At 54.2% G+C, this 12,440-nt stretch overlaps 1 protein-coding gene across 1 annotated transcript in view; it reads left to right on the top strand.

The window, feature by feature from the left end:
- Nucleotides 1-12,440, top strand: part of CLIP2 (CAP-Gly domain containing linker protein 2) — a 55,634-nt gene that overhangs the window by 19,139 nt on the left and 24,055 nt on the right. The window contains exons 3-6 of the mRNA XM_065892651.1: nucleotides 7,441-7,565; nucleotides 9,052-9,265; nucleotides 9,916-10,113; nucleotides 11,037-11,140. Of these exons, the coding sequence (XP_065748723.1) occupies nucleotides 7,441-7,565; nucleotides 9,052-9,265; nucleotides 9,916-10,113; nucleotides 11,037-11,140 (641 nt within the window). The remainder of the gene's footprint in view (nucleotides 1-7,440; nucleotides 7,566-9,051; nucleotides 9,266-9,915; nucleotides 10,114-11,036; nucleotides 11,141-12,440) is intronic.

Genomic DNA, 12,440 nt, shown 5'->3' on the forward strand with positions numbered 1-12,440 from the left:
CAAAAGTAGGCACCAAGGTGGGGTTTGGGGTGTTTCTTAGGGCTTTTAACTTCTGTGAAAGATTGGGCAGAGGGAGAAGTCAGACCGCTCTGCAGGCCAGACAGAGTCTCGGCCAACCTGGGGCAGCTCTGGAGCGAGATTGCCCATCACAGCGTCCCATGCTGAGCCAACGTGTCCGGGCCTTTCTGCCCCGGCCTCGCTCAGTCACCGCATGTGAGTGCCCCATCTCAGGTGAGGGGCTCCGCACAGCAGGGCAGCAAGGGCTTCCTTGAAGCGGGATCTGAGTGGAGCATCGCCAAGTACTTGAAGTCTCTGCCCCTTAATGTCCCTTCATGTACTGGCCACAGAAGCATCCTGAGGAGGGTGGACCAAGAAACCTTTCCAGGGAATCACCTCTACTGCTGACACCCTCTCCCGGCATGTATCCCAAAGCTCCCTGCCGGTGCCAGCCTGGCCTTGCAGATAACCCAGAGTGTACCAGCCCACGAGGCAGTCTGAGCAGCCCGGCCCCTCTGCACTGGGTGGGTAGGTTCTTTGCAGGGCTGTGTCCTGCCTGCTGCCCCCTCGGTAGCTGGCCTGGGCAGTGTGGGACCAGCCTCCTGAGAGATGAGGAATGAGGTTTTCTCTCTGTAGGTGTCTCCCTCTCTCCTCAGGCCCCGGTCAAGTTCCCACCACTCTGCTGAGAACTGACACCCAGCAGGGCCATCTGCAGTGTAGAGGCTGCAAGGTGGCCTCTGGGGTGTACAGGCCTGGGCGTGAGCTCAGCTCTGCCCTTCACAGCAGTGTCCCAGGGTAGGGTGCTGAGCCTCGGTTTCCTCATCTTTAAAATGGGCCTGATATTCCCATTTCATAGGATTTGTATAAATTGAATAAGGAAGGGACTTCCCTGGCGGTCCAGTGGTCAAGACTGAGCTTCCACTGCAGGGGGCGTGGGTACCATCCCTGATCGGGGGACTAAGACCCCGCATGCCATGGCGTGGCATAAATAAATAAACAAACAAACAAATAATTAGAATAAGGAAGACTCCCGGCATGTAGTGAGCCCTCGGGAAAGGCTGGTTTTCTTTCCTTGTTCTGGGTGTTGTTTCTTCACCCCGGAGTCTTCACAGCTGAGGGGCAAGTGCTGTGATGCCCAGTGTGAGGCCTGGCTGTAGACGGGAGAGGTTTGTGAGGACCGGCCAGGGGGCATCCTGGGGGCTGCTGTCCTGGGTGCTCAGGCAGAGGGAGCTGGTATCTGTTGGGAGCGGGGAGGGGTGAGCAGGAGGGGACTCGGTGGCCCACCGAGCACACAGGGCTGCTGGGCCTCCGTGTTCAGGCTCTGCTAATGGGGGCAGAGCCAGGTAAGGCAGGGGGCCCAGGAGGTACTAGGGCTGCCTCCTGCTTCCTCTGTGTGTCATGGGGCTTCTGGCTGGGTTCCATCAGGGTTCCATCTCCTGTCTCGTGTGTCAAGCCCTTAGTCAATATCTCCACTTAACCTGCATTAGTTTCCTATGGCTGCTGTAACGAGTACCATAAACTGGATGACTTAAAACAGAAATGTACGCTCTCCAAGTTCTGGACGTTAGACATTTGAAATCCCAGGTGTTGGCAGGGCCATGCTGTCTCTGAAGGATCAAGGGAAGAATGTGCTCCTTGCCCTTCTCTTGGGTTCTGGTGTTGCCTGCACTCCTCGGCGTTCCTTGGCTTATAGGTGCACTCCTTGGATCTCTGCCTCAGTCTTTACATGGCCTTCGTCCCTCCGTGTCTCTTCGCTTACAAGGACACCAGTCATATTGGATTAGGGCCCGCCCTAATGACCTCATCCTAATGTGATCACATCTAAAAGACCCTATTTTTATTTATGTATTTGTTTGTTTGTTTATTGGCTGTGCCGCACAGCTTGCAGGAACTCAGTTCCCCGACCAGGGATTGAACCCGGGCCACGGCAGTCAAAGCCCGGAATCCTAAGCGCTGGGCCGCCAGGGAACTCCCATAAGAGACCCTATTTTTTAATCAGGTTACACTCATAGTCGTGGGAGTCAGGTCTTCAGCATGTCTTTTTGGGGAACACAGTTCAAACTATAACACACCCAAGCCCCATCCCCGACCTGCTCCCCCGCCCCACCGTCCTCCCCCCATCCTCCCCATCTCAGTAAATGGCACACGTGTGTCTCCAGCAGACCAATCCAGGAACTTGGCAGTTGGCCTTACGTCCTGTTTTTCTCTCCTCCTGACCACGTGATTCATAATCAGGCCTCTGGTACTGCCTCCAAAATACACCCCAATTGGTCCCCAGCCCCCCACCTCTGTGGGCAGGTCCTCTCTCTCCAGCAGTGGAACTGCCGCCCCCTCCTTGGTCTCCCTGCCCCCAGCCCACTACCTCTGTGGACAGGTCCTCTCTCTCCAGCAATGGAACCGCCCCCTCCTTGGTCTCCCTGACCCCAGCCCACCACCTCTGTGGGCAGGTCCTCTCTCTCCAGCAATGGAACCGCCCCCTCCTTGGTCTCCCTGCCCCCACTCAGGGCCCAACACTCCAGGAGCCCCCGTCTCACGTGGGATAAAACCCACCCATCTTCCCATGGCCCCCAGACCCTTGTGGTCTGCCCGCCCACCCTCGTATGATCTGACTTCGCCCTCCGTCCTGGCTGCACTCGGCCGCCCTGGCCTCCTTCTCTTTGCTCCCGTACCAGGCCAGTGCCTCTGCTGTGCCCTGCTGACCTCCTCCACCTGGGACTCTGACCCCAGGGCTCCCCACAGCTCACTGTCCTGCTTCCGTTAGGCCTCTGTGCCAATGTCACCTCTTGGAGACGGGGCCCTCCAGTACTCTTCTACGTAGCCCTTGTCATCCGCCTGGAATGACAGCATTTACTCACTTACTGCTGGGCTGTCTGCTTCCCGCCCTGACGAGGAAGGTTGTGGTGTTTTGCTCACATGGTTGCTCCTCCAGTGCCTGCAACAGAGCCTGGTGCCAGGAAGGCGCTCAAACCTTCCTGCTCAGTGAATGACTCACGGCCCTGCCAGGTGGTCCTGAGAGCGAGTGAGGTACCTCGTGTATGACGTCGATGCCGCAAAAGCTAGTTGAGCCCCAGATGCCCCTCACTAGCTGTTCAGGTCAGCGACTGTGGACATGGTCAGGGAGGATCACTGAGAGGGGCTGCTCACCTCTGTCCACTCATCTCCCTGAAGGTGGCCCAATGGCACCACTCACCTGCCCGTCTCTCCCGGGCAGCCTCTTTCCTACCAGGACCCCCTCCTTCCCCGCTTGCTCTGCTCTTCCGCCCCAGCGGCCCAGCAAGTGCTGCCCCAGGCCTTAGAAATGAGCCCCTCACTGGACCCTCATGGCTGCCCTGTGAGACGGGGGGACTTGCCCCAGCCTCATGATGGCAGAGCTGTCTGTCCTTGTGGGCGAGACGCATGGGTTTATTTTAAACGAGTCACCTGTTTTAACTTCCTCAGAGGAAAATCCCGGAGAAACAGATAAATTCAATCTACCCACCTCCCTTGTTTTATGAGACCCGGGATGTAGTCGCTCTTTGGCCCAGGCCAGTGGGAATTCCAGCCTCACAGATAACCCTCAGGGGCTGGAAAAGGAGCGGGTGGGGCTCATCCCTCCAGAGACTGGGGCCCAGCCTGTTCCCCGGTGGGGGTGTGGGGAGGGACAGTCCCTTAGTGGAACTACAGGGACTCTGGTGCATTGCTGGGGAGGGCCAGGATGCAAAATGCACAGGCACTTAGGAAGACAGCTTGGCCACTTCTTACAAAACTAAACATACTCTCACCATGCGATTCAGCAGTCCTGCTCCTTGGTACTTACGCAAATGAGCTGACATATCTGCATGAAAACCTGCACACAAATATTTCTAGCAACTTTATTCCTAATTACTAAAACTTGGAAGCAACCGAGATGTTCTTCAGTAGGTGAATGGATAAATAAACTAAGGTGCATCCAGACCGTGGAGTTATTCAAGGCTAAAAGGAACTGAGCTGTCAAGCCATGAAAAGACATTCGGGAACCTTAAATGCATAGTATTAAGTGACTGAAGCCAGTGGGAATATGCCACGTACTATATGATTCCAACTGTATGACATTCTGGAAGAGACAAAACTTTGGGGACAGTAAAAGATCGTTGGTTACCAGGGGGTAGGGGAGGGAGGGATAAATAGGTGGAACACAGATCATTTTTAGGGCAGTGAAACTATTCTGTATGATACTATAATGGTGGGTACGAGTCATTATATATGTTTCTCAAAATCCATAGAACGTACAACACCAAGAGTGAACCCTAATGTAAACTATGGACTTTAATTAATAACAATTTGTTGGCTCACCATTGTAATAAATGCACCCCACTGATGCAGGGTGTTAATGAGAGGGGAAACTGTAAGGGCGAGAGAAGAGGGGATATATGGGAATTCTCTACTCAAATTTTCCAGAAACCTAAAATATCTCTATAAAGCAAAGTCTATTAGGGACTTCCTTGGTGGTTCAGTGGTTAAGAATCCGCCTTTCAATGCAGGGGGTGCGGGTTCAATCCCTGGTTGGGGAACTAAGATCCTACATGCTGCAGGGCAACTAAGCCCGCGCACCTCAACTACTGAGCCCTCGCGCTGCAACTAGAGGGAAGTCCACGCGCTGCAGTGAAGATCCCACGTGCCACAACTAAGACCTGATGCAGCCAAATAAATGAATTTTAAAAAGCAACATCTTAAAAAAAGTCTATTAATTTTGTACAGTAAAGACAGGTTAAATATAATAAAAAAAGAAAGAAGGGAAAGGCCTCATACCTTGGAGGGCAGGGCCTGGCACACATGCAGTGGGGTCTGGTGAGGGGGAAACTTGTCCATTTCTTCTAGGTTGTCGAATTTGTTGGCATGTAATTGTTTGTAGTATTCCCTTATGGCTTTGGGGATTTGTTTTGTTTTGTTTTTTTCCTGTGCGTCGCGGCATGCGGGACTTAGTGCCCCAACCTGAGATTGAACCCGGGCTACGGCAGTGAAAGCGCCAAATCCTAACCATGAGGCCACCAGGGAGCTCCTGAATTGCAAGGTTTAGAATTCATGTCTTCAGTGTGCCTGGCACATAGCCAGTCCTTACGAAATTGTGGGAATAGAGTGAGTTTTTTTTTTTTTGCGGTACGCGGGCCTCTCACTGTTGTGGCCTCTCCCGTTGCGGAGCAGAGGCTCCGGACGCGCAGTCTCAGCGGCCATGGCTCAGCGGCCATGGCTTATGGGCCCAGCCGCTCCGCGGCATGTGGGATCTTCCCGGACCGGGGCACGAACCCGTGTCCCCTGCATCGGCAGGTGGACTCTCAACCACTGCGCCACCAGGGAAGCCCCTAGAGTGAGTTTTAATTAGCGAGCTGGTTCCTTTTGGGCACACCTGAGGCATACTTAAGGGTGTCAGAGAAGGTAACATTTAGAAAGTCCTATTTTGGTTCAGATAAACACAGTAGATAAACACACACATTTATTTTCACCCTTTCCTGAATTTGCACTAGAATGACAGTGAAGGGATTTAAAAAAAAAAAAAAAAAAGGTATTAAACCTCAAGGACAAAGAGAACAGGAGCGGAGACAGCAGAAATACCACTGGAAACCCAGTGCAGTCCAGCGCACAGGCAGCCGCGGGGAAAGCAATCAGTGTTTCCCTCAGAAGCCCCCTGAGGATCGGAAGTCAGCCGTATGGTGGCCTCTGGAAATGGAGCTGACGTTTGAAAAATCTTCAGACTCCACCTCCCTGCCTAGGGTCCCCTCTGTGCGGTGACTGCCCCTCCAGCGGACGTCTGGGATGAGTGGTTGTCTCGTGAGAGGTTCAGAGAAGGAGTCTTTGGATGGGGGAACCCCTGGCATGTTGGACTGAAAAGGGAGGATTAAATGAACATGTCTATCCTAAAAGCTGAGCCCCTTTTTCCCACTGGCTTCTCCCTCATTCAGCTCCTAGATCACTGGCGGCCAAGCCTGCACCCTCTAGAGGGCACAGAAGCTTCTCTGGGGAAGGTGGCCGGTCCTGTGAGAAATAAGAGAAGGTGATACCAGTGTCAAATCTGAACAGAAGGCCACGGAATATAAATACGGATTTTCAACAAAAAAGCTCTGGATAATGAAAAATCTGATTGCAGATATAAGAAACATCACAGAAGTACTAGAAGATAAACTTAAGATAGAAGTACTAGAAGATACATTTAAGGAAATTAAATTTAATAAATTTAACTTATTAATTTATTTAATGGAGTCTGATCAAAATGAAGCCCTCACTGCGTGGCAGGGGTAGAAACCCAGTAGGGGTGTGTGCGGCCTGGTGATGGGGAGGCAACGCCTGCCCTTCCCTGATGAGACGTAGATGGATGTCACCCCCAAATTGAAAAATTGACAAGTAGCAATATTAGCATGTCATTTAGAAATATGGAGGTCGACACCAAAAACTTCCTCTTAAAGAGTGAAAGTGCTTCTGGGGAGAGGTGGAGAAACTTAGAAGGTTTTTTAAGGCTTTGGGAGTGTGTGTGTATATATATATATGTAAAACTTTATGTATATATATAACTTGAATTGAAAGTTTTTAAAACCATTGTTACAGTAGTATTCCTGATTATTGGCCTGTCCTGAGTTATTACGTTACACGTGCGTAACATTCACCTTCTTAACCATTTGTGAGCGCACAGTCCAGTAGTATTAAGTGTATCCACATTGTTGTGCCACAGGTCTTTTTCATCTTGCGAAACTGAAACTGTATTCCCATTAAACAACTCCCAACTTCCCTTCCTGACCAGCTCCTGGCAACCTCCATTCAAACCATTTTTTTGTTTTCCTTTTGGCCACACAGCTCGGTTTGTGGGATCTCGGTTCCCTGATCAGGGATTGAATCCGGGCCCTCGGCTGTGAAAGCGTGGAGTCCCAACCACTGGACTGCCAGGGAATTCCCTAAACCTTTTTTTTTTTTTTTTTTAAACATCGTTATTGGAGTATAATTGCTTTACAATGGTGTGTTAGTTTCTGCTTTATAACAAAGTGAATCATCTATACATATCCATATATCCCCCATCTCCTCCCTCTTGCGTCTCCCTCCCACCCCCTAAACCATTTTTAAGGATAACGTTTATTGAGACTCTAGTATGCTCCAGACACTGCACACTTAGTACTTAATCTTCACAAAAGCCATTTTGACAGGTGAAGATGCTGGAGCTCAGAGAGGTTAGGTAACTTGCCCAAGCTCATACAGCTTGTGAATGGCAGGGTTTGAACGCAGGTCTGTCTTCCTGACTCCAGAGCTCTTGCTCGGGACAGCCCTGGGAAGCACTGTTTATACCTGTACCCCTCCCAGCTGTCCTTGGGCCTCCTCCTCATCTCCCCTGGCCCTTGCACACTGGAAGGGGGGCGTGGGATGAGCCCGGGCACCTGGTTGCCTGTGCCATCTCTGCAGTTCCCACTGCATCCTCTGGACCTGAGTCTCTCTGTGTGCCTGTAGGTTGGTGGGACGAAGACTGGTGTGGTACGGTACGTCGGGGAGACAGACTTTGCCAAGGGCGAGTGGTGTGGCGTGGAGCTGGACGAGCCCCTTGGGAAGAACGATGGGGCAGTGGCGGGCACCAGGTATGGTGGGGAGGGAGGAAGGGAGTCCTCTTCTCCTAGGGTGGGTGCAGGGGTCGGGGTTGGGGCATCTGAGAATGCCAGGGTTAAGCATCTGGGTGGCTGTGCCAGATACCATGTACAGATGCTGCCACCTCCCTTCTGTCATAGCGGCTCACGGAAGCAGGTGGTGGAATATCACCCCATTTTATAGATCAGAGAACCAAGGCCAGAGAGGTCATTGCTCAAGGTCACACAGAGAGTCACGAGCAAACGCTAGGAGAGTCATCTGTCCCTGGGTTCCCCTCCCCCTGCCACCCATGACTAAGTGAGGTGGGAGCACCAGAAAAGGAGAGGCAGGGGTCCTGCCTTCTGAGAGCTGCCCTGGGTGACACAGGAAATAATCAGACAGTGCTTGGTGCTCTACAGCCAAGGTTAGGGTCACAGCTGGGTCCCAGGTTTCTCAGCATCTCTGATTAAAGGGAATTGACTGCCAGGAATGCTGGGTTGAGAAGGTCTAAGGCCATGCCTGGGCCCTTTGAGGGGGGTTGTTGGTGCTATCGCTGAGCAGTGTCAGGGGTGTGGGGTAAGGCACGGTGGCCTGCGAGCCTGTGTTGGCGTCCCTGGGCTAGGTTCTGTTGTCCAGGTGAGGCTGTGACAGCTCTGAGAAGGGAGGTGTGCTAGGCTGGGGGTCAGGCTGCACAAAGACCTGAATGTGGGAAGAGGCAGGTGGGGTGGCAGTTTCAAGGTGAGCGGGAAACTGGACAGAACTAGGTCCCTGGTCCCACGTGGAATCCATGGCTAGAGAGGTGTTGAGAGAAGATGATCCAGACTTCCATGACAACACTTGCCTTCCTGTTTTCAAGACGGATGTTTCTCTCAATTTACTCTTGCTTTCAGAATCCAGGGACAGGTTGGGCAGCATCCCTCACCCCACGCCTAAGGTGCCTCCTTCAGGCTTCTGCTTCTCCATTCGGGGGCTCCATGGGCAGAGAGCCTTGGGGCTGGGGGTGGTCCAGAGGCAGCCGTGAGAGTGGGGCTGCAGATACGGCTGGGGGCCTCTGACTGATGTTTGGGAGACAAAGCACAGTGGGCTTTGGAGTCCACTGGGTCCAGTCTCAGCTTTGCCATTTAACCAGCTCTCTGACTGTGGGCAGGTTACTTAACCTCTCTGAGCCTAAATCTCATCTGTGAAATATGGATAACAATAGAGTGGTTGGGGGATCGAAATGAGCATTTATGTAAAGGGACTGGCATAGAGCAGGTGCTCGGTAATTGTTACTCCCCCATCCCCCAGAAATATGCCCAACCGCTGTTCACGGCTATGCAGAATATCAGGCCCTGCTCACCTCTGTTCCCTTTCTGGGAGTCCTGTCTATTGGTCTTAGGGTGTGAGTGACGGGTCCCCAGGAGAAGCCTCTCTCTGCTGGGCTCTGAAGAGGTAGGGGAGGCAGGCCAGGCTCCAGGCTATGGGGCCGTGACAGCAGCATGGTCTCTCCTACCTCTCCAGGTACTTCCAGTGCCCACCCAAGTTTGGTCTCTTTGCGCCCATCCACAAGGTAATCCGCATCGGCTTCCCATCCACCAGCCCAGCCAAGGCCAAGAAGACCAAGCGCATGGCCATGGGAGTCTCGGCACTGACCCACAGTCCCAGCAGTTCCTCCATCAGCTCCGTCAGCTCTGTGGCCTCCTCCGTGGGGGGCCGGCCCAGCCGCAGTGGCCTGGTGAGGGATACCCTGGTGTGTGTATGGGAGTGGGGCGGGGACAGAGAGACCCAGTTGTCCCCTGACTTGCTCTGGTTCCAGGCATCCGTCAGTTTGGAGTTTTTGAACAAAGATGAAAGTGTATATTTTTTAACAGAGAAATTGACCCATTTACATTTATTGTTATTTTTATATTACCGATTTGTCAGTAGCTTAAGCCCTTCCCTGGGAGTTAAAGAGGGTCATACAGAGGCAGGGCAGGTAATACAGGTGCACACAGGTGATACAGGTGCAGGGCAGGTGCTTTAGAAAGGCTGGCACAGCCACCTTGGGTGAGGAGGGAAGGTGAGGTTGCCCTTCCAGCCGAGCTCTGTCTACACGGGAGGACACGGGAGGTTCCTCCTAGTCCAGGAGAAGGTGGCCCAGGTGAGAGAGCCCACCTTGAGGCAGACCCCCAGGGGCTGTGACTCTCCTGAGAGCAGGAAGTTCCCTGGATCGCAAACATCATGATCCCCTTTACATAACTAGGCAGAGTGTCTAGGGCCCTGGGAGGGGAGGAACCGAGCCCCAGGAGTTGAGGCACTTGGGCCCCCCACTTGCTGGGTAGTGGTGGGTTGCCTGGACGGTGCTCCGCATCCCTGAGTCCTGCCTGCACCCACGCCTTCCTGCAGCTCACGGAGACCTCTTCGCGCTATGCCCGCAAGATCTCGGGCACGACCGCCTTGCAAGAGGCGCTGAAGGAGAAACAGCAGCACATCGAGCAGTTGCTGGCTGAACGGGACCTGGAGCGGGCCGAGGTGGCCAAGGCCACGAGCCACATCTGTGAGGTGGAGAAGGAGATCGCCCTGCTCAAGGCACAGCATGAGCAGGTGGGTGGGCAGGCAGGGCCACGGAGCACCCGGAGGGCACCAGCGGTCTCCTCGGGCCAGTCTTGTCCCTCAGTCATGCTCAGTGAGCAGAACTTGGGGTGTGCAGAGAAAACTGAGACGCACGTTACCAGCACCCCTCATCCTCCTGGTGAATTTCCTTCCAGCGGTAGGTCCACATTCCACCTCCAGAACCTCGATACAAAGTTGCGTGTCCTGCTTTTTCCTACTTCCTACAGTGCGAGCACGATTTCTAGGTCATGGAAAATTCTTCCCCGTTTGAAGGACTACGTGGCCGTCTGTTGCGGGCCGTGTCCTTACTGACGTGGCCTGTCCCCTGCTGGTGTTTAGGTGGTTTTCCAATTCCTCACTTTTTCTAAATAATCCTGATGTCAACATTTTTGGGGTACATCTGTCCACATTTCAGCTCGTGCTTTCGAGCAGATTGATTCCTGGGTTGGGTTTCAGGGAAGGAAGTCCTCGCCCATAGCCTTGACTCTGCTGCTGTCATGTGTTTACCCTTCCCTGCTGCTTGTTCCCCATGTGGGAGCTCCCTCCTAGGCCCCTGTCCCCATTTGGAGCCAGGCTCACTCTTCCCTCGGGTTCTGGAATTACTAAGGCCAAGCTCATGTGTGTGCCGTGACAGGGGCCTTGACAAGACAGTAGGTCTTAGGCCCTCAAGGGCTGAGGGAGGTGGCAGGTACTGGGGGCAGGTGGACCTGAGGTTCCCATTCCTGGCACTCAGCCGACCCTCTTCCCTCACATCTAGGTCCACAGTTCCGGTCAGACTAGGGCTGGCAGGGGAGTAGGGGTGGCTGGGTTCCAGGCCTGGCTCCTTGCACCACCTCCACACCCACCCCTCCCCCACCTGGCTCCCGGTCCCCAGGAGGAGGCTGACCCTGTCCTGGCCCTCGCTCGGGGCCCAGTATGTTGCAGAGGCAGAGGAGAAACTGCAGCGGGCCCGGCTGCTGGTGGAGAGCGTGCGGAAAGAGAAGGTGGACCTGTCCAACCAGCTGGAGGAGGAGAGGAGGTAGGTGCCGCTCCTGTCCTGGTCCTGGCGGGACACTTTCCCAGAGCCTCATTAAGGATGACCAGGAAAAGCAAGGCTCAGGACCAGCAGGCACAAACCCCGCCTCCACCACGTACTGGCCGTGTCACCTGGGCTGGTGACATGAGCTCTGCGGGCCTTAGTCGTCTCATCTGCAAAGTGGGGTGATGATCCCCATCTCTGCAGGCTGTTGGGAGGACTTACAAGATAACTCCAGTAAAGCACCCAGCATGACACTGAGCACATGGGAGACACTACATACGTCACTGTTTTCCTTCCTGACATGGGGTTCACCGTTCCTGCCCAGTTCGGCTCACGCAGCGTCATGAGAACGCCCAGGCAGGTGGGGGGACCTCTCACTAGGGAGACGTGCATCCGATGTCCCCACCCCGTGACCCAGTTCAGCGCAGGGAACACCCCTTCTGCATCAGGTCCCTCGCGTGGAGCTCACAGCCCGTGTCCTGAAGCTTCATTCCCATTTCATGTGTCAGGAAACCGAGGCTCAGAGAAGCAGCAGGAAAAGGCCCCTGGAAACACCTTGCGCCTGGGGCTCAGCCCCGGGGCCGGGCGCTTTACCTGCTCTGTCTCTCTCTGGCTTACAGTTAGCCCAGGAGACAGGTATTGCCCCCCAGGCCACAGATAAGAAAACTGAGGCTCAGAGCAGGGAACGGACTTGCCTGAGGTCACCAGCCTGTTAGTGGTGCCACTGGCTCTTGCTGTCCTGCCAGTGGCAAGTGGGGGTTGTGTTCCCTCTGTGTGGGGACTCTGGCCTGACTTGGTCCTGGGTCACCTGGTGGGACTCAGAGCTGACTACGGCCTGACAAGCGTTTCCCTCAGCCCAGAAGCCTCTCTTTGTCTCCTAGCTGCTGACACACAGATTTCTGCAGCTTCCTCTGCTCCCCTGCACAGCAGTACCTCCCAGACCCAGCCCTCCACCTCCCCCTGACTTGGGTCTGGTTTTGGGCTTTCAGCTGAGCCATGTGCTCCACGGGCTGTTGTTACTGTCTGACCTGGAGACAGGAGGGCTTATTCATATCTGCCTGAGAGGGTCGGTGGGGCCCACGTCGTCGTGGGAGTTGTGTTCAGGAAGGCTTGGGTGCAAGTCCCAGCATTGCCCTGCACTTGCTGTGTGACCTTGGGCAGGTCACTGGCCCTTTCTGGGCCTTAGTTTCATCCTCTGCTGGGAGCTGTCACGAGGCCCCAGGAGTGGCAGCTTTGTGAGCTGTAATGTGCCTGTGTCTCTTCCCTGTGCTCTCTCAGGGATGGGTGGGTGTGTCTCCTT

Source organism: Phocoena phocoena, chromosome 15 (assembly GCF_963924675.1).
Source record: "Phocoena phocoena chromosome 15, mPhoPho1.1, whole genome shotgun sequence".
Classification (NCBI taxonomy): Eukaryota; Metazoa; Chordata; class Mammalia; order Artiodactyla; family Phocoenidae; genus Phocoena; species Phocoena phocoena.